Raw genomic sequence first — 27915 nt, 5'->3', positions numbered from 1 at the left:
CTCTGACAATCTTACGTATTTGACAATAAATATACTAGAATCGGAATCTAGATAAATATTCTAGACCCAGAATCTAGAAACTCAGAGAATTAGATGAACACAAATGGCCTTAGATAGTCCTCAGAAATCTAGACAACATTAGATTTTCAGAGCTATGAAGGTCGTTTCACTGGTATATTTAATAATGTTTATAGCACCTGTATGCAAGGCACAGTGGGGGTATAAGACATCATTGATCCAACCAACTGGTGAGGAATTCATTATAGGCAAAATGAACAGTCAGAGCAGCAGCGCCCCAAATCAGAGCCATCCACCCAGGAGAGGTCATAAAGTGCTGGCCGAGGGTGATTAATTAGCCAGTCTAGAAGCCCAATTAAGCCTAAAAGGTGAGAATCATTTCAGGTCTGACCTCTTCCAGACAACTCTCCCATAGCCTCTTATCAAACAAGTTGTTTTTCTTTTTTCAATCACCTTCTAAGATGTAGAAGATAATTCATCTCAGCCAGTCTCTATTTTCTAACAAACACCTGATGACATGTGGGAGTAAATAAAGCCCAGCTCACAATTTTCTAGTCAGCAAGGGTTCCAGGGTGGCTTCAGTTCAACGAGGAGTGAGCACCAACTCTGGCATATAAGACATGGGTCATGGAGACAGAATTTTTTTCCCAACGTGGCTTCTCTGATGTTGAATAAGGTATGAAGTTCGAGTGAAGCCTTTTCCACATGTATCACACTGATAGGGTTTCTCACCAGTGTGGATTTTTTGATGCTCAATAAGGCTTCTATTCCTAGTGAAACTTCTCTCACACTCATTACATTTATAAGACACGGGAGCCTCAACATTTTCCCACTGGCTTTCCAGCCTCCCCTGACTCTCCCAGGTCTCTCCACGGTCAGGATTCTGAACGTTTTTATTGCCGTGGATCCTCTGATGTCTCAGGAGATGTGAATTGCGCCTAAAGGCTTTGCCGCACACATTGCACTGGTATGGTTTCTCCCCAGTGTGGATTTTGTGATGTTCAAGGAGGCTGCAGCTCTGGCTAAAGGTTTTCCCACAGTCATCACACTCGTAGGGCTTCTCCCCGGTGTGAGTTCTCTGGTGTTTGATAAGGTTTGAACTGTGACTGAAGACCTTGCCACATTCCTCACACTCATAAGGTTTCTCCCCAGTGTGGACTCTCTGATGAATGACGAGGGCAGAGCTCCCGATGAAGGTCTTGCCACACTCCTCGCATTCATAGGGTTTCTCCCCAGTGTGGATTCTCCTGTGCTTAGTCAGGCCTGAACTCTGAGCAAAAGTCTTTCCACATTCATGACAGTAATGCCGCCTATTCCCTGCAGAACTTTTCTGCTTTCTTTGTAACCTGCCCTCCTGATCACCAGCTTCTGCACGTGCAGGAATCTGGCCAATGGCTTCACCCAAGTGGCATGGTATCTGACCAGACTCTTGTCCTGGATGGTCCTCGTCTGGAGGCAGGTCCCTGATCTTCGTTTGCACTGCACCACCTGAACAACAAATGGCCAGCAACTGTCAATTATGCTCTACCACAGAGGAAAGCTTTGTGATGAGTCCCAGGGAGGCAAGAATTATAGAGGTGTATATATGCCATGGATGAAGATTTAAGTACTAGAATAAAGATGGGAATAAAGGGGGAGAACAGGGGTGCTGGGGAGGGAATGAGAATGAGAATGGGGCCATTGGAAGAAGGGTACAATCTGGGAATGGAGAGATTGGAGAGAAGGTGGTGAGGCCTGAAGACTATGCTGGGGATAAATGCAGATGCTCTAAGTTCTAAGAAAGTAAGGCAGGGCCATGTGCTTAGGGTTAGATACTAAAAGGGCTAAGCAGAAGGTGACAGTAAACAAGGCAAGTGAAAGGATTTCTGAAATGTTCTATGAGAAACAGGGAAAGTAGGAACTCAGAACTCACTGACCACTGGAAGGTGCAGTCATCTCTGGCTGCACCCCAGGCAGAGGCAGGGTCTGCCAAATAAAACTGGCATCAGTGCTGGGAGATCTGAGCTGGAGCCTGCACTGTGCTGTAGTGAGCTATGTGAACTCAGACAAGCTAGGCAATCTTGTGCGCCTCTGCACTGCACGCTCATCTCTAAGGCCAGGATCTGCAGTCAATCTCTGGCTCACTTCTAGCTCTCACTCTATGGTCCCATGGCCCACTTCCTGAAGAGACCCCTCAGCTCTCCTGCACTATCAGGGCTAGCAACAGGAAGGGAAGGGGAAGAAATCAGCATTTACTGAGCATCTACTATGATCTGGACCTGTACTAAGGGCTGTACCTCCTTCATCCCACTTAAACTGAACTGACCAGGACACTGGCAGGACAGATAAAAAAGCAAGGCTCAGAAGGGTTAATAAACTAGTCTCACAGCTGGTTAGTAGTTGGGATTCAGAAATGGTGGTTCTAATTCCAAACATAATTCAAACAGTTTCTAACAGCCTAGTAGATTCTAATACACAAAGGAAGCCAGGAAACCTTATAAGAAATCAGTGCCCATTTGTCTTACCCAAGGAGATCAGGCTGCCATAGTTCTCCTGCCTTTCATCTCTGTAGAAGTTCACCTGAGATGAATCCAGCTGTGTCCATCCAGGAGCGAGGGTCAGGGCCACATCTTCCATTTTCAGCAGCCCCTGAAACAGTGAGGAATTCCATGTAATTCCTCTTGCCCAAAATCACTCCCAAAGCTGGGTACATGTAATGAAGGAGTGTCCCCTTTACAGGAGCTCTTTACAAAAAAGCAAGTATGGCATACTTATGCCTACTTAACCCTATCTCTAATAACATCTCTGTCAAAAAAATAACCATTCAAGGAAAGAAATACACACATTATCAGTACTTTCATATAAACATCTAAACAGTCCAGAAGGTGAAAGGTTTGGAAAAACAAGGGCCAGTGCAGTGAAAGGAGTGGAACCATATCCAAACTTTTCAAAATATTTGTGGTGTGCTTTGGCAAAGTGGGGATGGGGGCTTATTTGTATTAATGATTTTAAAATACAATGAAATCTAGGTCTGAGGTGAGGAAAAACCAGGGAAAATAGGTTCTACAGAGCCTCAAATACTGAGATCTTCAAGCAGGACATGAAAGACTGGGTAAGAAATTAAAATCCAGGTTAAGTAAAGACTATTCAAATTGTAATATTAAATCTTAGACTGAAAGCACATGTCCTATCTTTTCCTTCAAGTTTAAGTTCCTAGAGGGCAGCAGGCATGACTTTATATCCCTCACTAGCAGCATAGTTTATGATACTTAAAAAAACAAAACTAAATCATCATCACAACAAAATCTTCAGTTTGTATTTGCTAAATTTCCCTTGCTGAAGAAGAAAATCTCCTTGATGAAGGAGCTGACCAAACAGATGGCTAGGAAGAGCAGGGAAGCACAGTCTCCAAGCTAGGAGTGAAACAGGAAAATCCTCTTAAGTGAACACCAAAATAATGACAGATGATGATTAGCAACCTTGGGATAAATGAGAATACTCAAACTCCATGTAGATCCAGGATGAGGGTGGAGGAGGCATGGAGAGAAAGGGATCTGATGGGAAGCCCATCAGCAGTGAAGGGTGCTGGGTGCTGGGGGAGGGACAGGGGCTCCACCTCACCTGGGACTCTGGAGAAAGCCTGGTGGCTACCACTGCATCTTCTCTGCAGCGCCCTCCAGAGGCAAGCCTAGGAACCTGGAGAACTAAGAAGGAAAGAAGCTCTGGATGAGATTGACCCTGACATTCAACCTCCCTGGCATTCAGCCTCCCTGAGCCGTGAAGTCCAAGTTCAAAAACTGCATAAATTCCCATAAAGAAGCTTATACAGTGTGTCTTTCCAAAATTCCTGATCCCTGCCAGCTCAAATCCTAGGGCCTGAAGAGATGTGGTGTACTCCACAGATGCACAAAACGATGGGCTGGATCCTTGGTAAGACATGGTAGCAACATAAAAACAAAACAAAGCATTCCATCTGAAGAGTCTTTAATCTTGAATTTTGCTGAGAGAGGGAATAAGAGGATTTCTGTGGTTTCTTTTTTTGGCCGCACCACGCGGCATGAGGAACTTCCCTGACCAGGGATTGAACCCACGCACCCTGCAGTGGAAGCATGGAGTCTTTTTTTTTTTTTTTTAAACTTTGGGTTTATTTATTTATTTATTTACTTTATTTATGGCTGTGTTGGGTCTTCGTTTCTGTGCGAGGGCTTTCTCTAGTTGCGGCGAGCGGGGGCCACTCTTCATCGCGGTGCGCGGGCCTCTCACTATCGTGGCCTCTCTTGTTGCGGAGCACAAGCTCCAGACGCGCAGGCTCAGTAGTTGTGGCTCACGGGCCTAGTTGCTCCGCAGCATGTGGGATCTTCCCAGACCAGGGCTCGAACCCGTGTCCCCTGCATTGGCAGGCAGATTCTCAACCACTGCGCCACCAGGGAAGCCCGAAGCATGGAGTCTTAAGCACTGGACCACCAGGGAAGTGCCAAGGATTTTTGTTGTTGTTAAAATTTCTTTAGTAGCTCTTTGGATGCTTTATTCTTTTTTTTTTTTATTCTTTTTTAAAATTTTTGGCTGCATTGGGTCTTCGTTGCTGTGAGCAGGCTTTCTCTAGTGTGGCGAGTGGGGGCTACTCTTCCTTGCGGTGCACAGGCTTCTCATTGCGGTGGCTTCTCTTGTTGCAGAGCACGGGCTCTAGGCACATGGGCTTCAGTAGTTGTGGCACGCAGGCTCAGTAGTTGTGGCTTGTGGGCTCTAGAGCACAGGCTCAGTAGTTGTGGCACACAGGCTCAGCTGCTCCACAGCATGTGGGATCTTCCCGGAGCAGGACTCGAACCCATGTCCCCTAGCATCGGCAGGTAGATTCTTAACCACTGCGCCACCAGGGAAGCCCTGGGTGCTTTATTCTTTAGTTCTGAAAGACTAAGAGGAGCCAGATAAGGCTGCGCCCAGAAAGGAGGAAATGGGAGTCTGCTTATATAGAACTTGCTCAGATTTGAGAGAAGTAAAGGGGAACTTCAGGTTTTCCTATAAAAGGTGAACTTTGCTGGAGGCAGGAAACAAGTTAGGTTAGGCTAGGACCTCTGTTCAGAAATAAAGATTTCCTGTTGGCTGGTGTATCCTAGTGTTGTTTGTCTTGGAAATCCGCCCAGATGTTCACAGTACATGGGGAACACTCGGGAACATATAACAGTTTCCTACTGAGTGATTTTCACCCTGTTCTAACTGACAGGTTTAGAAGATTTATACTCTTTGGTTTATAGAAATCCTACAATTCTGGAATATTCTGACTGGCTTTACATATTCTGCCTTATATTCCTCATAGCACTCACCAATATCTGAAATCATATTAATTTATTTGCTATCCTCCTTACTAGAATGTAAGCTCCATTGGAGGAAGAAATCTGTCCTACTGACAATGCTATCCCTGGTACCTATAACACTGGCTATCACGTAGGGAGCCTCCAGAAATATATGTTGAATGAATGGAGATCACTGTGTTGCTACAAAAATCAACTCTTTCCAAACACCAATTTTAATAAAGTCTTATTTACCATGTCCAGGTGTGGTTAGGAAAGCTTTCCACTATTGTTTGAAATTTCCCTATTAGTCTCAGTCTCAAAGTAAAGTAGATCTGCAAGGGGCATATAAGACACCTATCAACAGATCTTTTAGGTGATCCTTAAATGAAATTGGTTGGAGTCTGCAGAATTCATACTGCCCAGAAGATAATACTCACCTCTGTCTGGTAAGGACTGGGATCCCAAAGATTCATGCTTGAGTGGAGCTTTTCTTGGCTGGAACTGGGTATTTCGTGACCTCTGAGCTGGTGTCAACACTGCCATCTTGCAACAGAGCAGTTCTTGCTCCTGGTCACCACCTGGGACCTAGAAGTCATTCATTTATTTATTCATCAGACACTTCTATCACACTCTCTATGTGCTAGTACTTTCTATTTCCCAGGCACTATTTCTAAGAGCTTTATGAATATTAACTCACTTGATGCAGAGCGCAACAACCTTATGAGCTAGGTACTTTTATTATCTGTATTTTTGTAATGGGGAAACTGAGGCACAATGTTTAAGCAACTTGCCCAAGGTCACCCAGCTAAAAGCAGAAATGTTAGGATGGGAGCTCAGGCAGAATGAATCCAGCGCCCACGCTCTTAAGCATTACTCTGTGCTCCCTCATTATATATATTTGTGCTTTTATGAAAACTCTTTGGGAATTGCGGCTAAGTTCTCAGAGAATACTAATATGTTTTCTTTTCTAAAAAATGAAAATAATAATTTCTAGCTTACAGGGTTTTAGAGACCAGCAAATAAGATTGCAGTGTGTGAAATCACCTAACACAGGGCCTGGTACATGGTATGTCCTCATTAAATGAAGGTTTCCTTCCAGACATTTGTCATTAATTAATTTTCAAGTCACTTTCATAATAATTAGCTCATGTGCAGCTTAGAATTTCCCATATCTTCTGTAAAGAATATATGAAGAGCCTGAAGCTGAGACTTGAAATGATTCTTCTGTTACAGGGCTAAGGGGCACTAATGCCAACTCAAGAACCTTGGTCTCTGGGTCACAGGTTAGAAGTCTTTGGTCTGGTTATGTACACGCTGAAAGGAACACACAAGGACACAGAATGCTGCAATGGGAAAATAGACTCATACAACATTCAGGAAGATGCAAGTAAAAATGAACCCTGGGGTTTCTAACTTGTGGTCCACCGACTCCCTCCCACGTATTCCATGAATGTGAATAGGAAAAATAACTTGATTTTTACTAGCTTCTAAGCAAAATTTAACATTTCCTTCAATTATGAATGGAAGCCACAAACCAAGGTGCTATAAGCAGTACACAGGAATCTGTCACCAACTGAAACTGCATATGTTCTCATATCACATTACAACCAGGTAAATGTCAAAGTCATTCATCACCACTTTGAAATTATACTAGTTATTAGGCCTGTCCCTAGATGTTACTATTCAGTGCATTAATTTTAAAAAGCACATATATAACTTTATCATACATTTAATGCTTTGCTAACTGTATTTCAATATAATTGAGTTCTTTTTAATTCTTTATATTTTCCTTTATGTATTTAAAAAACTATTATGTGAAGGAGTTCAGGGACTTCACCTTACTGGCAAAGAGGTTCATGGTACAAAAAGAGACTGAGAACTTCTGGATCTTAAAGAAAAGCCCCTCACTCTGATCTGGAGATTTCAGGAAGAAACAGACCACAGCTTTCAGAGGCTAAACCTGTTCTCTCTACCTGCGGCATCGGCTCATCCAACTGCTTCTCCAAATACTCCAAGAGCACCACCACCTCCTCCCCGCTCTCGGGATGCTGCTTCCGCACCCAGCTCTGCAGGTCCCCCGGCAGGATGGTCAGGAACTGCTCCAGCACCAGCAGCTCCAGGATCTGCTCCTTAGTGTGCACCTCAGGCCGCAGCCACAGTCGGCAGAGCTCCCAGAGCCGGCTCAGAGCCTCGCGGGGCCCCTCAGCCTCCGGGTAGCGGAAGCCTCGGAAGCGCTGGCGGGAGTGCTCGGAGCCCGGAGCTGGGCTGACTGGGGCGCCCGCCTCAGCAGCCAAGGCGGAGGCTTCCTCCTTCTCCACCTTCACGGTCAGGATCCCGGTCCGGTCCTCTGCAGACTGGGCGTCCAAGGCTGCGCTTTCCTTCGATTCTCTAGCCATCCTGGACCAAGGCAGTACTTGGGCCTCACTATAGCTGGGAGCTGTATTTCTTCGGAAAATTCTTGAAAGGTGGGAAATCACAATTTTACTGTAAAACTGCAGTGGTCCCCTTCCGCGTGTCCAGGGGCCCAGGACACCCCTGGGGCGCAACTTCACAGATTGCCCCCTGTAGTCCGTGCCTTTGCAGCGTCCTCCTCTGCACCCCACCCCGAATCCCACAATAAGTAACCCCAAAGGATGTCTTGGTGGAATGAACAGATTCCAGATGCTGGAGAAAAATTGAGGCTGGGGCACAGGAAGCCTCGGTGGGAATCAATGCCACTTCCCGGGCTCTCTAGGAAGCACCTCTCGGTGGTTGTCCCCGAGTTAACCCGTTAGCAACCATGCCCTTACCTCCACTGAAGGGAAGCAGTTAGGGGAAGGAGAAAAAAGGATGACAGGCTCTGTATCATAAGAAATAAGACTAGATCTTACAGTCCTGTAAGGATGCTGTTGTGCCCCCCACCCCATGCTCTGATGTAAAGCTTGACTACAGAGCTGGCATAAAATTGACACTAAAATTCAGAAGAAAGCAGGGCTTCCTCAGAGCACCAGGCAGGAGGACATGCCCTTTCTCTCAGAAACATCGAAGAACACATCACCAGGCACTTGCTTGGAGAAGCAGTGGCTGCCCCTGGCTCTTGCTCCACTCCAGCTGCCATTCTTCCCTCCCCTTCAAGGCTAAACTACTTGAAAGAAAGCCCTCCTATCTCTGACTCTAGTCCTCACCTTAACACACTGTAGGCGGCAAACTGCCAACAAAGCCATTGAAATTGCTCCTGCAAAAGTAACTAGAGATTCTGTCCCTCTTCCCCTCCACACACAACAGTTAACACTTTCTGTTTTCCATGGCTTCCTCTCAGGCAACCAGGATTTCCAGGCTTCCCACTTCCAGAAACTCTCTAGTCCCTGGCATCAGGGACCATATTATCTTGGGCTTTCATTCTTCTTGTTTCTTTCCAGCCCTCATTTATGGTCTGGCATAGTGGTTAGATCCACCGACTCTCAAGCCAAGATACCTGGGTATGTAATCCTGGATGTACCACGTACTAGCTGGGTGACCTTGGTAAATTACTTATCCTCTCTGTGCCTGATTTTCCCAATCTATAAATGGGGATAGTAACAGTAGATAGTGATGGAGGAAATTTTCACCTGTTGAGGTATGGGGAAGTCATTCTGACTTATATGATGTACATCTGTCCTAACCATTAAAAAAGAATGCATTTACCATATTGTTCACAATGTCCACTTTGAAGATAGAGATAAATGCCCCCCCACCCCGCCCATGATGCCAATGCTATTACTCCTTCGAAGATGAGGGTCCCTTCCCAGACACCAAGGTCATGCTGATTCGCTGTGTATGTGCTAATCTGTCTCTTTTGAAACCTTGAAGGAATGACCCCCGTCATGTTTGATATTTGTTCTTTGTTCTGACAAGATATGAAACTGTGGTTCAGGCATCCAAAATGGAACCGGGTAACCATTGTGCATGTGGTTTCAGAAATGTTCCTGCGCCACTGAGAACCTGAATTTTCTGAACTGTATCAAACTCAAGCACACTACCAGCTGTTCTCAAAACAATATGTGCTAGTAGCTGCCAGCTGCAACCTTACAGTCTCAAGGTCTCCCCTTGTAACTATGTAACCCATTTTGGACCCCAACCAACCCTTGCTTAGCAAGCACCCTTACTTCTTGCCAGCTCCAATCCTAATTCTTTTATTTATTTATTTGGCTGTGTCAGGTCTTAGTTGTGGCACGTGGGATCTTTCGTTGTGGCGCACGTGCAGGCTCAGTAGTTGCAGCACGCAGGCTCTCTAGTTGTGGCGCATGGGCTCTAGAGCACTTGGGCTTAGTTGCCCTGTGGCATGTGGGATCTTAGTTCCCCGACCAGGGATCGAACCCATGTCCCCTGCATTGGAAGGCAGATTCTTAAACACTGGACCACCAGGGAAGTCCCCTCCAATCCTAATTCGTGACAATTTGTGTACAAATTGTTTCTTGCCTACCTAAGCCCCCACCCCCCATTTTGTAGTCTGACAGAACACAACTCAAGTGCTTCTTGAATCCATGTCTCTTGGGTACAGTCCTCAGTTTGGCTCGAATGAAACTCTTTTCTATTATTATTATAGACTGTTTATTGATTATTGCATTGATGAAAGGGATGTTGTGAACATTAAGGTGAGTTTTTGTGTAAAGTGCTTAGAACAATGCATGGCCTGTAATAAATTAGGCCTACCCTAAAATAGAAGCCCCAAGATTCCTTTGAACCAGGCAGGATTAGATTTTAAGCCAGAAATGACTGCAAAGTTATTTTGGTGGACCAAGATGTCAGTAAGTCCCCTTTCTACCCATGGAATACATAGAAGTTTATTAAATGGAAGAATACCATGCTGATATCTTCCTGAGTTTTTTTGATTTTTTAAATAAATTTATTTATTTATTTATTTATTTTTGTCTGTGTTGGGGCTCATTTCTGTGCGAGGGCTTTCTCCAGTTGCGGCGAGCGGGTGGCCACTCTTCATCGCGGTGCGCCGGCCTCTCGTTGTGGAGCACAGGCTCCAGATGCGGAGGCTCAGTAGTTGCGGCTCACGGGCCCAGTTGCTCCACGGCATGTGGGATCCTCCCAGACCAGGGCTCGAACCCGTGTCCCCTGTATCGGCAGGCAGACTCTCAACCACTGCGCCACCAGGGAAGCCCCCGTCCTGAGTTTTTATTCCTTAGTTTTTATTCCCTCTGCAGTTCAAAGGATAACAAAGAGATAAAACTTAAGAAAATGAGAGATGTCAAGGCTGTTACAAAGGAAAACTACTAGAAAATATTCTTCTCTTGATGAGCTGCCACAGGAGGTACAGGGCACTGCCATGAAGTACTGGCAAAATAAGTGAACCTGAATCTAGTTTCTAGATCCTAATGCCTTTGTATAGGTGAGATACAGAAGCAAGTTAAGCAGTTTTCAAACACCTCAGCACATTAGGATCATTGGGGAGCTTTTAAAACATCCTGATACCTTGGCTGAAACCGAAATCAATTAAATCAGAATGTCAGAGGGTGGGACTCAGGCATGAATGACTTTAAATATTTCCTAGGTGATGCCAGTATGCAGTTGAGTTTGAGAATTAATGAGTTAAATGATACTTAAAAGAAGTAATCAACCAAATCCAGAATGTGGGACATTCTATATTCTATAGAACAGAAGATTCAGGTTCTTCAACAAATAAATGGCATCTTTCAAAAAGGCAGGGGAGAAAGGGGAGCTGTCATAGATTAAAAGAGACTGAATAGATATACCATCCAAATGCAACGGGAAACCTTATTTGGGCCCTAATCAGACCAAAACAACTGTAAAATGGCATATTTGAGACAACTGGGAAAACTATAACACAATGACATTAAGGAATCACTACCAATTTAGTTGCCATAATGATACTATGTTTACGTTAAGAAAAAAATCCTCATTTGTTAGAAATTCATACTGAAATTTGTACTTGTGGGTGAACTGATATAATGTCTAGATTTGCTTTGAAATACTCAGAAAGAAACAGAGACAGAAAGAAAATGGTGCAAAGATGAGAGTTGTTGAAGTTGCATGACAGGCAGAGGGGGGTTCATTGTAATATTCTCTTTACACTTATATATGTTTGAAATTTTCCATAGTAATTTTCTTTTAAATTAAACAAAATCCTACCTTCCTTCCTGAATAATTCCATCCAAAAGCCTTTAGGTAGGGCCAAAGGAAGTGGGAGAGGAGGTGGCAGCCCAGCCCAGGGTGAATTCAGAGCCCCAGTGAGTGAGAAGAGTGTTCAGAGGGGTGAAGGGAGGAAGCTACAGCAGGAGAATTTACACTGAAATATTACAACTACCTACTCCACAGACCCCATTCACGTTTCACCAACGTAAGATCTGAGGTCTGAGCCCATAAGAGGAGCAAGACGACATGGGGAAATTGATTACACACAGGAAGGATTAATCAATTAAGTAAATATACAAGATATTGGGAGCCAGATTCCTCATGTCAGAAAAGGAGTTACAAACCTGAAAAAGAGAAAGGCCGAAATGAATCCTGTGGTGTTGGATTGGAACTGAAGGTATTAGCGTGAACTCAAGTCCCAATATCTACAGTTACTTATAGAAATAAATATAGATGTAGGCATGTAGGTGTATATGTGTATATACGGTATTTGATAAATAGCACTGCAATGTTTTGATATAAATGGGAAAAAAAATTTGGTTGACAAATAACAAATTACTTCCAGTTGTTTAAAGACTTAAAAGTCAAAAAGCAAAACTTTCACACTTCTGGAAAAAAATTGGAAGCATTTTTTTATGCTCTTGAATAAATCAAACTGCACAAAATGTGAAGGAAAAATTTAGTAAATTTGACATCATTAAAATTTAAAACTACATCAAAAGATACAGGAAACAAGCAGAAACTACAAACAGAAGACTGACAGAAGATATTTGCAAGCCATATGATCAACAAGGATCAGTATCCAGACTATACAGAGAGCATTAACAAATAAGAAAAAAGCCAACAATCAAACAGAATAATTGACAAGAACTATACACAGGCAATTCATAGATGTGGAATCTGGAATGACCAACAAACATAAGCAAAGATCCTTAACCTCATTATCTACTAAGAGGAAACAAATTTTAAGCCATTTCATACCCATACCTCAGCAAAATTTTGCAGAGCTTCAATAATATTTGCTAGTAAGAATGTGAAAATTTTTGAACCCTTGTACACAGCTGATGGGTGTGTAAGCCGGTATGCTCATCTTTAAAAGCAATGTCAGGGACTTCCCTGGTGGTCCAGTGGTTAAGACTCTGTGCTCCCTATGCCAGGGGCATGGGTTTGATCCCTGATCAGGGAACTAAGATCCCACATGGCACAGCCAAAAAAAAAAAGCAATGTCAGTATATACTGTATAGTAAAGTTGAAAATGATATACACATGGACTTAACAGCTTTAAATTATTTAACCTGTAGGAGTCTTGTACATGAACAATAATGTTAATTGAGTCACTTTTCTGAGCCAGACACTGTTTCAGATATTCAGGATACAACAGTAACAATAAAAGGACAAAGATTTCTGCCCTCATGGAGTTTATATTCCAGTGGGGATTGACAAAAAAATAAACTATGAGAAGAATAAATACATAAATTTTAATAGGACGTCACGAGCACAATGTTTTAAAGAAAGGAATAAAAGAACAAAACAGAATTAGGACAAGACCCTGGTCATTTTTTTACCAGTCTATTCCTCAAGATTGTTTATGTAGCTGGTAATCTTGGAAGATGAGATAACATATCCCAGTGGTCAATTACCAGGCTTACTTACTGCTTATTATAAAAGCTGAGGATTTCCTAAATTCAGGCTTCCCTGGATGCAACATAGGCATGTTGTGTGTATAGCATCCACCTGAGCCCATCATGTCACCCTCCTTGGGACTTGGGGGCAAGGGCAACTGATGCAAATACGATGATCTCATGCTGTTTGCTATCTATGAATAACAAGTGTTAGGCTTGCTATCTATAAGAAATGGGCTGGGAAAAAAAGAAAAAAAGTAAAATAAAGATCAGGGCCTTATATCCTGGGCCCATGCAACAAGACATGTAGGAGCACAAAAGGCCCAAGGAGGACTGTCATGCCTAAGGTTTTTGAGAATTGGAGAAGAATAACAATTACAAGGACTTTGAAATAGTATGGCTATTTGGGGGTGGGGAGGGGGGCGGGCATCGATGCATTGGCGAAACACAATGAAATTCTGAAGGCAAAATGTGAAAGGCATTGGGCCTCCTTGGAATCATATAAAATCCTTTGTTTCTGACCCAGGAACTCATATTTTATGCCAGATTCCATGAAACAATCACAGGCTAAGTTAATTAGCTTGTTACTAGAGTAAAATGAAATCCCAGACCCCTAAAATCTGAGAAAATATGTCCAACAGTCTTTGTCGATGTCCTTTTGCATGTATTTGTTCTTGGGTCAAAGACTCTGGTTATACATACACATCTATCTCATGATTTGGAGCATTACTTATGAATTTTCCTTAGACATATATTCCCTTTCAGTATTATAGTGATAAAGCTTTGCATGCATAATGCTTTTTTAATAATTCTAATTCCCTCAAGATATATACATATATTGGTATAGGAGGCCAGCACTCACTCTAGACACATTTTAACTCTTGCACTGCTTTTACCTCTTGAGGAACAGTCACCTTGCTACCAGACAAAATTAAAGGTATTATGGCTAATTTGTAGACTCTTTAAAAACATTTTAGTTTAACTCCTCCTCATGGTCACTTTTAAAGACCCCCTAGAAACTAAAAGATTCACTTCTGTGCTGAAACACAGAGAAATTTAGGGACTGCTCAAGTTCCCCATCTAATTAGTAGCAAAATTAGCACTAGAAGCTTTGTTACCCAGAGCTTCAGTTATCCAGTAAGATTTCTACCCACCTATATTATTTCTCATGAACAGTACCCCTCACCTACATTATTCATCAGCTGTTGTACAGGTAACAGTGGTGACTCTCCTGGCTTGGGTAGTCCACAGTCCCATGAATAAGACTGGAATTTCAGTCATACCTAAGGAAACAGATTCAGAAAAGTAAATAATAGAAGTGGAGGAAGTTGGAAAGTGGCAAATGACACCAAGCACTTGGTTAGGTACTGTCACTGTGAAAGGCTACAGCACGAGCTGTGATGAAAGCCAGCCTTTGATGTGATCTCAAAGAGAAGTCTAGTATATTCCTTCTCTCTCCATTTCTCTACCTTGCTCCGAAGGGGATTGGGCAAACCTGGAAACACTGCCCTAAATACCTGCATTTTCTCTATGAGTCAAAGAAAGTTTCCTAAGGGTGAACAGAATGTAGAAGACATCTAGAATTTCCCAAATTGTGAGTTGAGTTCTGAGTTAACTTCTTGCTATATGAGCTTCAGAGAATCTCCTGGTTACAGCCTTCATCTAGCTCATCTGATAGTAATACCTTTCTGTTCAACCATTAGTTCTATACCTTAAAAGTGCCCCCAAAGCATTGGCTTCTGATGCATTGGGTATCATCTTGTTAAATATTCAAGGGTAGGATGACCAGCAACTGGTCCGAGTGTGAGGATGTCATCCAGAATGTGAAGAGGAGGTGGTGACTGTGCTGGAGGATCTGGAGAGAGAACTTGGTGAACCAGGAGAACAGATGAAAAGGTTGATGTGGGACTGTGTGTGTGTGTGTGTGTGTGTGTGTATGACACAAAACGAAAGTGGGTGAATCAGGGCTCTTTCTGAATACGCTCCACCACACCTATTTCTTGTCATTCCACCACCCCTCCAGAAGTGGTTCTTAACTTCATTTAGTTCTCCAACCCTTCTGAAAATATGATGGACACTATAGGTCCTCAGTGTATTAAAATTAACCACTACCATAGTAATGCCCGTTTGAATCTAAATGTTCTTAATTACTCAGGGGTCCCAGCTGATCCTCTCGGGAAGGAAGTGGGAAAGAAGGAATTGTTATGTCTCCAAACAGATCAGGAATCCCTGAAACTTCACCTCTGGTCCCATAAGCCACATCCCCTTTAAGAGGCTGGTGAGGGGAAAGGGTGCCTCTGGGGGCTCACCTTTTCTAGAAAGCCTCAGCTGACTTCAGTGGGAGGTGAGCCACTCTGCAGAAGTGAGAGTTTCAGGTAGTCAAATGGACAAGTATGGATTTTTGGTTTTTTAACACATGTTTTTTCTGGTTACACACATTTTTTAAAAAATTGATTGAATGCTAAATTTGTAATTACTCCTTAGTTTATAAGGACAGAGAGACCAGAATCACATGGTAAATAAAAGCATCTCCTGAATTGATTCTCTTTAAACTGTAATTTTAAAAAAATCTTGACTCCATTTTTGATGTTTGATCACTGACAGCTTTCAACCTCCATCTTCCCCTTCCCTTCTGCCCCACATTTGGGCAAATTTATAAGAAATCCCAGTGCCTCCTCACTTGGCACCTGAAGGAAGTTCAAGCTATGCAAGCCCTTATCTATTTGTGCAATGAGAACTATTTCCTGGACCCATCCCCTAACCACAATAAAAACCAGGGCCACTAGCTCTCACTCTCCTTATGCTACTCAAGCCAGTTCTGGACCAGCTTGGGTGCTGCCTTGCTATCCCCAGAGAGTTCCATGATGAGAGTAATAAATTTTTCATACATTCTTGTGTGTGTGCATGGCATCATCCCTAGTAACTGGGAAGGGGGGTCCATACCACCTCTGTAGGATCATCACATTCACAGTTCAAAGATATGTAACAGAATGTGAAAGGGCCGTATAATCCCCCATCCACCCTAGTTACCGTGTTGACAGTTTGTTGCATATTTTCCCTGCACAGTCAAATCTTGACACATCCATAACCATTCTGTACCATTCTGGATAAGTTCCTATGCCCATCTTCAGTCCTTTTACCGACTGATGTCCACTGTCTGAACTTTTCCTTCCTTTCTTCATCCCACGTACATGTTCTCTGTCTTTCTGGCCACTGTTTCTTCTTTTGGCCCCTGGCACCACAGATTTTATCTTTCTCATGCCCTTCTCATATTATTCCCTCTTCATATACTTTTCAGATATACACAAACTTCCTACTCTTGCATTTCATTTGGAAGATTTTCTCCCTTACAACAGGTCCCTTCTTTTCACTGGATTATTGTTTCAGATGGAAAGGTCAGGACTGATAAAGGATAGCAGTTCCAAAGAAAATACAGAGTTATACGGGAAGGTATGTAGAACACTGAGTGGGAGCATTCACCAGGATCCTAAGTGTGAAAAAAACAATGGACATGAGATCAGATCAGAACATCAGCAGACAACTCCAGACCTAAGCAAAGCAACAGAAGGGAAAAACTCAGGAGATTTAATACGGTAGTTTTTAAAGCATCTTATGGATGATGATCCAACGCTCTGATGTCTTGTACTCAGAATACCGATGACTTTTTGTAACACTGAAGATGTGATGGGAAAGCACTAAGGGAATTTCAGGTGACTAAGCTTAAATGAGGAAATCTGAGAATACCAGTATGAAGCATGACACTGTAAACAGATTGGAATTTGGAGTCAAAAGCCAAGGGTTTAACTAAGAAGACCCGATGTGAGATGTTAACATTAGAGGAAGCTGGGTGAATGGTATACGAGCACTCTATCTATCTTTGCAACTTTGTTATAAGTCTAAAATTATTCCATAAATTAAATTTACTAAAAATAAAAGTCCAGGGTTTAAGCCTTGGTGCTGAGGCTTGGGTTTTGTGAATCTTCAATTCCTCATCTGTAAAACAGGATAATGATAATACTCATTTCCCTGTGTGGTTGTTGTGAGGACCAACTGTGGTTAAGTAAGTGGAAGCACTCTGAAAAACAGCGACGCACCCAGCCAATGCTGGTCACTATCCCAGGGGAGCATCACGCAGGTGTCAGAGGGAAGCAGTAGGCACAAAAGGTGTTTACTATGCAGGTACTAGTTATGGGGAACACCAAAGACCCATTTACTGTAAAACATCAGCAGAGCTCTACGTGATCTTTAGGGATTAAACACAGATACAGATCTTCCTGGCATGTTGGCTATAGCAGTGCCATTTATTAAATTATTAGAAAAGTTTAGCAGCCATCTCAAAGAGAATAAATAAGAGAGATGGGGGTAGTAAGAAACAGGAAGGCGCAAAGGAACCAAAGGGAAAGTAGCAGCTTCAAAAACCCAAACCTGCCTCTTTGAATGTTCCCAGACCAAAATACATTTAGTGGAGACAGGAAGAAAGGTGGTTTCTAGTCTCAACCTACCCTGCACGACTTGGCCAGTGATCTGGAAAACTTGCACACAGCTTGGATTAGACCAGCTCAGCCACCACATGGATCTTCTGATGGCGGATAAGGTTGCAGTGGCGATTAAAGCTTTTCCCACATTTGTTGCAATGGTGAGGTTGTTCCCCTGTGTGGCTTCTCTGATGCTCGATGAGAAATGAACGCCGACCGTAGCTCTTGCTGCACTGGCTGCATTGATAGGGCTTTTCTCCCTTGTGGATTCTCTGATGCTGGATGAGACCGGCACTCTGACTGAAGGCCTTCCCACACTCCTTACAGTGGTACCGTTTCTGAATATTGTGGATTCCTCGGTGATTAAAAAGACCCGAACTCCGACTGAAGGTTTTCCCACACTCATTACATTCGTAGGGTCTTTCTCCAGTGTGAACTCTTTGATGTCGAACGAGACCTGAGCTCTGAGCAAAGCTCTTCCCACATTCTTCACATCTGTGTGGTCCGGCTCCTAAGGGGTTTCCCCAGTGCCTCTCTACCCCACCCTTGCGGTCATCAACTTCTCTGTGTCGCGGATCCTGCTGTGATATCTCCCAGGTCTGTCCGTAAGACATTTTCCCATGTGGTTCCACTCTCTCAGGACAGTCTTTCCTTAGCATCAACTCTCTGTCCTCAGTCTTGGTCATTCCATCTGAAACAAAAAAGACCAGGTAAATGTCACTTGTTCCCTGAGCCTAGTGACAGGAGGGTCACTATGTGCACAGAAATGCAAGGTGCTTCTATCCTGATGTCACTCTATGTCATAGAGTAGGAGGAGGTTAGAAGCAGAAGGGCCAGTGTGTTAACACTTTCCTCTAGGTAATGAGGGAGGTTTGCCCTCTTTGGCGAAATGCAGCTCGGTCCACCCCAACATGGAAGGGGCCTGGAGAGAATTTTTTTTATACTTCTTCATGGGAAGAGAAGGGTCAGGATCAGAGTGGCTTCTTTGGAGTCTTCCCTGAGAACTTCCTCCCCTCTGTGAGGTAGGGAGCCTCCAAGTGACCCTTTCCAAGGAAACTGACCTCATGTATACATTCATTCATTCAGTCATTTATGGAACAAGCACTGAGCTTCTCCTATTCTAGGTGCTTCAGGCAGTATTTTATGTTTCTAATCCATAACCATCCCGGGTGCATCCCCAGCACAAAGCCTTTGCTCTAGCACCTCTCTCTTTCTGGAAAGCTCAGACCTCAGATAACAGCAAGCCTCATTCTCTCACTTCCTTCAAGTTTTTGCTCAATTCTCACCTTAATTCTTCTATTTAAAACTACAATCTGTGTGCCCCATCCATAGCAGTCATAATCCCCCTTAGGCAGTTCTATTTGTGCTTCATTCCATAACGCCACCTCCTAACATATCATCTCCTTACTTATATGCTTATTGTCTCCCCCTTGCTACAATCTCATCTCCACGGAAACAGGATCTTTCTGGTTTATTCCCTGAGAAGCAAGCTTGGCACATAGTGGCTGCTCAATAAATATTTGCTGAATGAACAAAAGAGAAAGGACTGAAATCACTGCTACTACTATGGCCTCAATTGACTGGCCCAGGGACCAGCGCTGAGGCAAAGGCTGCCTGTAGGACTGTTCATGTTGGACAGTGTCCAACCAACCCAATTAGACCCTCTCTGCTTGGAGGAGTTGAAGGTGAGAATGGAGACAAACAGACCCAAACTGTCTAAATGCTAGAGAGCAGCTGCTGTGGAATTCTTAGGGTTCCCCAGGTGTGATTCCCACCTTGCAACCCAGAAAAGCCCAAGGAAAATTGCCCCCAACCCCCTCCTTTAGCCAACATCTGGCTTTTTCTCCCACATCTAACTGCACTGTCCCTCACACACCTGAACAGGTACCTCTTAGGACTCCTCTGGGGTGAGACCATGGTTCTTCTCCTCCTTTTAGCTGGGAGATGACAACAGGTTTGCAAAACAGAAATGTGCCTGCAGAGAAGAAATGGGCCACAAGTGAGATCAGTACTGCTGCCCAAACTTCACATTTACATCTGAAATGCACAAAGGAACTGAGTAGAATATAAAAACGAAGACATTTCTCACCTTTTAATAATTATCATTTATACAGCCTTCCGTGACTTACAAAGCACTTTCACATACATTATCAAACTAATTCACCACAAACCCCCCGATGCTATTATCCCACTTCTTTAAGGAACCAGGGGAAAAAAAAAAGAAATAGGAAAAAAACAAAAAGGAAGACAGACATATAGCTAGACAGACTCTATATTTAGAAAAAAGTCTGGAAAATATACAGCAATTTGACAAGAGTGGTTACTCCTGGGGAGTTGGACTTAGAGAACTTTTACTTTTTACTATGTAAACTTATGCATTACTTGGATTTTTTTTACTATCACTATGAATTCTAAACGAAATTCAAACTCGGTGATATAAAGTAACATTAAATGTTGCTTGGCTAAAAAACAAAACAGCTGGAACTTGGATTTGGTCCTTTTAATCCCAAACACTTACTATGTTGCTTTACAAAATAAGCTTGTCCTAAATGTGTAACACACACCTGCATTGATAGTCCTATAGGGAGAATTCTCTGATCTGTAGGTGCCCTCTGGATACTCTCCTGTAGCCACTGTAGATGCTTAATAAATATTTGTTGAATGAATGAATGAATGACTAGATGGATGGATGGGGGAATAGACGTACTCAGATGCACCCTGGAAGAAGTGTTCTCAGCAGGGTTCTAGGTGCAGTTTAGAAAGTAGAAGAAGGGAGAAAATAGATGGAAAATGAAAAATCCAAGTTCATGGGGAGAGGAGGAAGAAAGTAGCAAAGGAACTGACTGGAAAGATGCTCATAAAGGGGGAAAATGAAAACAAAGAATTTTAATAAGATGAAGTCATGGGAGTCAGAGGAAGGTCTGCAGTGTGCACAGAATTTACTCATCAATATAATTTTAATTTAAATCAAGAGATGTGTTCCAAAACCCATGATAACTGTATGATTGGTAGGACAAATGAAATAAATAGAAGCAGGAGTCAGAGCGGCAAGAAAAGCTGTGACTTTGATACATATGGAGGTAATGTGAAAATGAAAACAGGAAACGTCTGCTGTAGATGGGTTACCAGAAGGGTAACAAAAAGTCAGAAAGAGGCTGTGATGTTATGTGTGGGAAATTACACAGAATCTGGAGCCAACTGCTGCAGGGAGAGCTAGAATGGGAAGGCAGCTGACTCAGCCCCAAGTGCCCACTACTATACCCACTGGTGCCCAGTACTGACACCACTAAGGAGATTGCATACAAGGAAATGGCAAAGTCTATTCCATTGGATTTTCTCATCCAGTCTGCCACCTAGTAAGCATATCTCATATCTTCTGACTGCAAATGTAAACCCAAATTGACAAGGGTGGCACTGGTAATTTCTGATAAGAACAGTTACTATATATTAAGAATAATGCGTGCCAAGTGTTTTTCACATATTGTTTGTATTCAATGCTCACAACAACCTTCTGAGGTACATCTTTGTTATAGACTGAACTGTGTCATCCCACCCCAAATTCATATGTTGAAGCCCTTTTTTGTTTATTTATTTATTTAATTTTGGCTGCATTGGGTGTTCGATGCTGCATTCGGGTTTCTCTAGTTGCGGCGAGCGGGGCCTACTCTTCGTTGCGGTGCGTGGGCTTCTCATTGCGGTGGCTTCTCTTGTTGTGGAGCACGGGCTCTAGGTGCGTGGGCTCAGTAGTTGTGGCTCGCGGGCTCTAGAGTGCAGGCTCAGTAGTTATGGCACACGGGCTTAGTTGCTCCGCGGCATGTGGGATCTTCCCAGACCAGGGCTCGAACCCGTGTCTCCTGCCTTAGCAGGCGGATTCTTAACCACTGCACCACCAGGGAAGCCCTGAAGCCTTGTTTTTGGAGATAAGGTCTTTAGGGAGATAATTAAGGTAATTAAAGGTGGGGCCATAATCCAACAGGACTGATGTCCTTAGAAGAAGAGGAAGAACTACCAGAGCACTCTCTGACTCTCTCTCTCCCTCTCTCCACAGGCACACGCAGAGAGGAATGCCCATGTGAGGACACAGCAAGAAGGTCGCTCTCTACAATCCAGGAAGACAGGTCTCACCAGAAACCAACTCTGATGGCACTCTGATCTTCAATTTCTAGCCTCCAGAACTATGAGAAAAAAAAACTTCTGTTGTTTAAGCCACCCAGTCTGTGATATTCTGTTACAGCAGCCTGAGCAGACTAAGACAATACTATTATTAACCCCATTTTGCAGATGAAGAAACCTTGATCAATCGGTTAAGTAACCTGCCCTGTACAAGCAGCTTCCAAGAGGCAAAGCCATGATATGAACCTGTCTGTCAAACCTTGAAGCCCATTCTCTAAAGCTGTGCTCCACAGTGATTCCTAATGTCTTCCTAAAAGTCTTCCTAATGTACCATGTGCCAGGAGACAAGAGACCTTCCAGGATGGTACCCAGGGGAAGACTGCATGCAGGGGATCGGGACAAAGACAAGCACACTAGGCACTCAGAAGCACTGAACATTGCCGGTAAAGCATCTTCTGACCCCCTGGTTTCCCAGCTCTGGTTTTTTGTTGGTTTGTACTTGACCAGGTGGGATATGTTCAACACCAGATAAATCCTGTCCCTCACCTGTCTTTCCGATACGGTGGGGCTCCTGAGCAGGGTCACATGTGAGCTGGGGCTCCTTAGGCTGGGACTGAAGGCCCAGTGACATCTGCTCTCCTAGAGACACTGTCTCTTTAGAGAGGACTTCTCGTCGGTGTCTGTAGGCTACCATCTAGAAATAAAGAGACAAGATTTGACTTCTGAAGAAATTAATTGTCTAAAGAAACATTTCCCAGAGAGAAGCAGAAAGCTGGGTCTTATTTAATCAGCAAAGTCAAGAGGATACAAAGCAGAGGACACAAGGGTCCTTGGTGACCTACATATACTCTTTCCCTGGCGAATCTCCCTTCCTACCTCGTGCTGTGGTTCATCGAGCTCTCTCTCCAGATCCTCCAGCAAAATCACTGCCTCTTCCCCACTCTCTGGACATTGCTCCTGCACCCAGCCCTGCACCTCCTTGGGCAGGATACACAGGAACTGCTCCAGCACCAGCAGGTCCAGAATCTGCTCCTTCGTGCTCACATGCGGGCTCAACCACTGGTAGCAAAGATCCCGGAGTCGGGTGAGAGCCTCCCTTGGTCCAGGGGTCTCTTGGTAGCAGAGCTGTCGAAAGCGCCTTCGGAAGATCTCCCTTGCCAGTGGATTATTGCGTTTCAGTCCGGATTCCTGCATTTGGAGGTGACTTTCTGCCTCTGCTTTCACTGTCAGTTCTTCCCAAACATCACGAGCTTGAACATCCAGGGATATAACCTCCTTGGAGTCTGTATTCATTTTGACCTTGAACAGCTTAAAAGGCACCCTCTAGCTGGAGCTATGTTTTAGAAACACCTTTGGAAGTTCCCCCCTAAGCAGTAAAAATCATTGTTTAGGTAGAAAAATGGCAATAGTTAATGATAAAAAAACTGATAATATAAGCAACTGTCATACACCTAAAGCTCTTCACTGAAAGTAAAGTGACTTGGTGACCAAAGATGAGAATAGTGGAAAATATAAGGTCATAATGTACAAAAAGCATAGATTTTCAAGTTACCCAGACCTAGGTTTTATTCCAGTTCTAACTTTTACTAATTGTTCGACCTTGTGCCAATTTCTTATCTTGTTTCAATCTCAGTTTTTTAATGTGAAAAAGAAATAGCAATAATACCATACGGAGTTCACGGAGGAATTAAGGGCCATACAGATCACTCAGAATGGTTAAAAAGTTCAGACTCACTGTATAAAAATCAAATTAGAGAAAGAATAAATGGAAATATTGCTCTTGCCTTTAAAAATAGGTTTTTTAAAATTTATTTATTTGGCTGCGCCGGGTCTTATTTGCGGCACGGGGGATGATTTAGTTGGGGGGGGGGGGCGGGATCTAGTTGCCTGATCAGGGATAGAACCCGGGTCCCTTGCATTGGGAGCACGGAGTCTTACCCACTGGACCACCAGGGAAGTCCCTGCTGTTCTCGTCTTTGACTAAATGAACTAACTTTTATTGAAATCTTTACTTGAGTTTTTAAAATTAATCTTCAAAACAACCATTAAGGCTGGTTTCATTTTTACTAAATTTACAGAAAAGAAAGCTTAGGTCGACTGCAAGTCCTGTGAGCTTTCCACACTGCTCCGCTGCTTCCTAAGAGTAACAGCCAACACTGCACAACAGTCTACAACATGCTTTCAGATACAAGGCCATATTTAATCCTCACAATTACCCTCTGAGGTTTGATTACAATCACTATTTCACTAGATAAGAAATGGGGGCCAGGGGAAGTTAAGTAAGTTTCTTAAGGTCAAATTCTTTTTGCGGACAGTCCTATGAATCCACAGAAGCCCAAGAGAAAAGTGTGCTCATATCCAGGCAGCGCCTGAGACCCTGGAGGACTGAGCGTCTCCAAACTGTCAGGAGTGCAGACCAGAAGCTGAATTCCAGCTTGACAGGCCCAGTGACAGACAGCTAGGGAATCGGAATCCGGGGCTTAGGGGTGGGAGGGGAAGAGCAGGGAGGCCTGATTATGTACCTTTAATTTCTAGGCTCCCCAGGGATTTGTATGCACTCCAAGGTTTGAGAATCAATGAACTGAGGGAAAGGGAATCGGAAAATGTCACATTCTGCACTTGACAAGCTGTCCATTCAACGCCCCTTCATCTGCTTTTAGAACCAAAGAGTGAGAGTGTATAGACACTGGCTCTCCACGAGGAAGGCTGCAAAAAGTCTTTACAAATTTGTCCTTAACTTCCTTGTCCCCGAGGATATTTCCCCAGACTCCAGGCGTTTCCTGCCCTGAGTCCTAATCCTGCTGCCGTTATTCACCGCGGTGACCCTCCCCGAGACCTCTCCCGCGTAACGTCCCCCCAGCCCGGGTGACGGATCGGCTCCAGGATCGCGGGGCACGACCACCGCCCCCTCCCCCCACTCCGCCCTCCCCGGGGCCGAGGCTCACTTTCCACACCCCTTTCTCAGCCACACCCACCCCACCCCGGTTCCCGGGCCGACTCACCGGACCTGGAAAAGGTGAGGAGGTTGGGGGCTCCCGCCCCGACATTGGGAGGAGCGCGCCGGGAACAATGGCCCTGCGGGGAAGACGCCAGCCCACCGCGGGGCCCACCGCGGGGCCCACCGCGCACGGGCACTTCCGGCCGGTCTAGGATTCAGTGTCTCGTTTCCTACCTCCTGCGCGTGCCTCACCTGCAACCAGCCGCCAATTTCCTGGGCGTCCGGTTCGATTTCAACGGTGAATCACGTAATTAGAATTCGTTACGTGTGTGGGCCCCAGATAGGTTTTAAACGGAAAACACAGATGAAGCACAAACCGTTAATTATTGAAAATGCTTATTTATAACACATTTAAAAAATTAATACATTACCTATGACTTTTTAAAAGGCTCAGACAATGCCAAAATTAATAAAATAAAAGGTGAAATCCCATCCTGTCCCTCCTAAGCCTCACTTCCCTGAGATAACCGCTGTCACCGTTAGCTTGGAATTTGCATGTATAATTCTCATCTCTGTCTCTGTCTCTCTCTCTCACACACGTTAGATAGATAGATGGATAGACAGGCATTGAGCTATTTTACATTTAGCTTTTCCCCCATCACTTATTTTAACGTTTTTACGTCATGTATCCCAGACATCTTTATCAGTCAGGCAGGTCTAACTCATTTAGTGGCTGCATAATCATAGTACATCAAGTACATGCCTGGAAATTTATTTGACCAGGCCCCTACATATTGATAGAGGTCTTCTTTCCTTCCTACCTTTCTTCCCTCCTTCCTTTGATTTGTTTTTTGTTTTTTTCGTTTGTTTGTTTTGGTTTTGGTTTTATTTGTTTGTTTGTTTGCTACAAAGTTGTCTGGATTCTTAGTAGTAATATAAAATCAGTCCAAAACCTGTTAAATTATCTTTATTAGTACCAAAGAGCATAATTATAAGTACTGTTTGTCATTCATTAATTTTATTATGCCAAACAGAATGGTGGTATTTCATAGATTAAACTGTGTTTTGCTTTGTCTTAATGGAACCTCGTTGTTTATTTATTTTATCACGGTAATAAAAAAGCATCTTGCATGTTAATGGAGGTTCCATGATGCATTTTAACTCCAAAACTGTAGCTGTGTAAATTTCTTTAGTTGTTTTACGCAACCTAGCCATCTGAGGTCATTAAATAAACTCAAGCTTCATCCTTTACTTCAGCTTCTTCCAAATACCCAATAACTGTGTATTAAGAGCACCAGCATGAAGAAAACTTGCCCCCAATCCTGATCACTTTCTCCAGCATACCTCACTTGCAAAGCCCTCAGTACAACTTTCCTAAAAACTATAAAATGGGAGTAAATGCTCAACTTCACTTGGGCTTTAAATGTGTTATTCTCTTCCATTTTTGATGCCTATCTGTGACAAGTAAACACAGTTTTCATGCTCTCAAATATCTCACTAACTGTTAATTAGGCTCTTTAACTGGTTTATGTGTGCTTGTTAAGTAGGTCAACTATAGGACTCAGGCCGGTTAGACTCTAGGGTCAAGTGGACAACACATTGGACTTCCTTGTGGTCCAGAGAAAGACTGGCTCCCACTTGTCTGTTTGGAGGAAGATTCCCCTATAGCAGTACCTTGATGAGTGTCTTGGTACAGAAGGGATTATTTTTAACTTAGAATTGGGACTTTCTACTCAAAATACTTAAAATGCCATTAGCTCAGAGACAAGAAGAAATGCTGACTACATGGCTTACTAAAAAGATTGAGGGTCACCTGAATCTGGAAACAGGTATATTGGGATACTGACTCTACTGTGTGTTATGTCGTAAGCTCAAAAAGAGAAGGAGGAGAAAATGTTCTGGAGGATTGGTAACACAGAGATTGAGGTAACTAGCTGGTATGTGGTTAGCTTCAAGTGTAAAAATATTTGTGTCCCATACAAATCTTCACTAACCCACCATGTAAGAGGTTTCAGTAAGCAAGTGGGCAAACTGATCTGCCCTATGGATGTCAGCAACTGTTTTTTCAGCTCAGTGTTTGATCAAGGAACTTTTGAACATGGTGACCATGACTACCATGATAAAGGATGTGCATAGCCTCAAAAAAAAAAAAGAAAAAAGGCTTTCTTTCACTAAAGCTAATCAAGACACCACCACTGTTGAGCTACAACCAATCCGAAACCCTAGATATGGTATAACATCACAGTGGGAACAGCCAGTCACCTAATGGCAAGTTGACCACATTGGATTCTCTATGACAGAGAGATCAAAATCTTACTTCGAAGCAATAGACACTTGTGTTGGATTTGGGTTGGCTTTCTGTGCCTACCCTGCTTCTGTCAGTACTGACTTGATGAAAGCTCTACGCACACCAGCCCCAAATTAGTTGGGCATTAAAATGAAATGATTTTTCCCTCAATCTCTAATATTAATTGAGTACTTGTGAATCCTTTCCTGTCCTTTAATGATGCCTTGACAGAACCCATAGCTTTCTGGTCAATTTTATGTATTAAAGGTCTCATCCAATTTGTTTCTAATTTAAAATTGTATTATCTATTGAATAAGTTATAGAGCCACAGATTCAAAATACAAAAAGTACAAAAGGGAATACACTGAAACATCTCCCTTTGACTTTTCTCTTCTGTTGAGCTTGACAATGGTATTGCAGTTCTGTAGGAAAATGTCCTTATTTTTTAAGATATTGTTTTTGGCTGCACTGTGTGGCATGCGGGGTCTTATTTCCCCAACCAGGGATTCAACCTGTGCCCCCTGCATTGAGAGCACAGAGTCCTAACCATTGGACCACCAGGGAAGTCCCGGAAAATGTCCTTATTTTTTAGAGATGGGAACTGAAGTGTTCAAGGGTGGTATGTCATGATGTCTATAATTTGCTATCAAATACTTCAGCAGAGAGTATGTGAGAGAGAGCGCAAATATGGCAAAATGAATACTTATAAATGTAGGTGAGTATATGGTGTTCGTTACACATAAACCTTTGGGAGTAACTGTGTTTCAGAATTCAGATTTTTTAAGACTATAAAAAAAAAAAAATCCCAGTTCAATTCACTTCGAGATTTGCCTCAGATGAGTTTTAGTGCCAAATTCATGGGGGGAAAAAGAGTTTTCAGAATTTTATAGAGTTTGGAACTGTGGATAAGTGATCCTGGATATGTACTAGTCTCCCTCTTTCCCTCCCCCCCCCATCTATTTAAACATTTTCAAATTTAAGAGCTATTTAATAAAAATTTCCATCCTACTCCTACCCCCCGTCACCTAATTTCATCCCCTAGAAACAGCCAAAACCTTTGATTTCTTCT

The 27915-nt window shown here is 43.3% G+C and overlaps 2 protein-coding genes across 5 annotated transcripts; both read right to left on the bottom strand.

Annotated features, from left to right (window-relative positions):
- Nucleotides 1-160: 160 nt before the first annotated feature.
- ZKSCAN4 (zinc finger with KRAB and SCAN domains 4) lies at nt 161-26441 on the bottom strand. Of its 2 annotated transcripts, XM_082415387.1 has the most exons (7): nt 24629-26441; nt 14224-14316; nt 7262-10456; nt 5726-5873; nt 3619-3701; nt 2523-2646; nt 161-1506 (listed from the first exon to the last, which is right to left on the bottom strand). In XM_082415387.1, the coding sequence occupies exons 3-7, from the start codon at nt 7682-7684 to the stop codon at nt 644-646; spliced, it is 1641 nt and encodes a 546-aa protein (XP_082271513.1). In that variant the 5' UTR covers nt 7685-10456; nt 14224-14316; nt 24629-26441; the 3' UTR covers nt 161-643. The 2 variants fall into 2 exon arrangements, with proteins under 2 accessions (XP_082271513.1, XP_082271514.1); XM_082415388.1 differs by lacking the exon at nt 14224-14316.
- ZSCAN9 (zinc finger and SCAN domain containing 9) lies at nt 16432-24735 on the bottom strand. Of its 3 annotated transcripts, XM_082415444.1 has the most exons (6): nt 24624-24735; nt 22498-22987; nt 22168-22315; nt 19385-19483; nt 17536-18199; nt 16432-16520 (listed from the first exon to the last, which is right to left on the bottom strand). In XM_082415444.1, the coding sequence occupies exons 2-5, from the start codon at nt 22912-22914 to the stop codon at nt 17583-17585; spliced, it is 1281 nt and encodes a 426-aa protein (XP_082271570.1). In that variant the 5' UTR covers nt 22915-22987; nt 24624-24735; the 3' UTR covers nt 16432-16520; nt 17536-17582. The 3 variants fall into 3 exon arrangements, with proteins under 3 accessions (XP_082271570.1, XP_082271569.1, XP_082271571.1); XM_082415443.1 differs by lacking the exon at nt 16432-16520 and having other exon boundaries at nt 16532-18199; XM_082415445.1 differs by lacking the exon at nt 16432-16520 and having other exon boundaries at nt 16532-18199; nt 19397-19483.
- Nucleotides 26442-27915: the final 1474 nt, after the last annotated feature.

Source organism: Balaenoptera physalus, assembly GCF_965194825.1.
Source record: "Balaenoptera physalus genome assembly, chromosome: 11".
Classification (NCBI taxonomy): Eukaryota; Metazoa; Chordata; class Mammalia; order Artiodactyla; family Balaenopteridae; genus Balaenoptera; species Balaenoptera physalus.
This window is presented reverse-complemented; position numbering and strand designations above follow the sequence as displayed.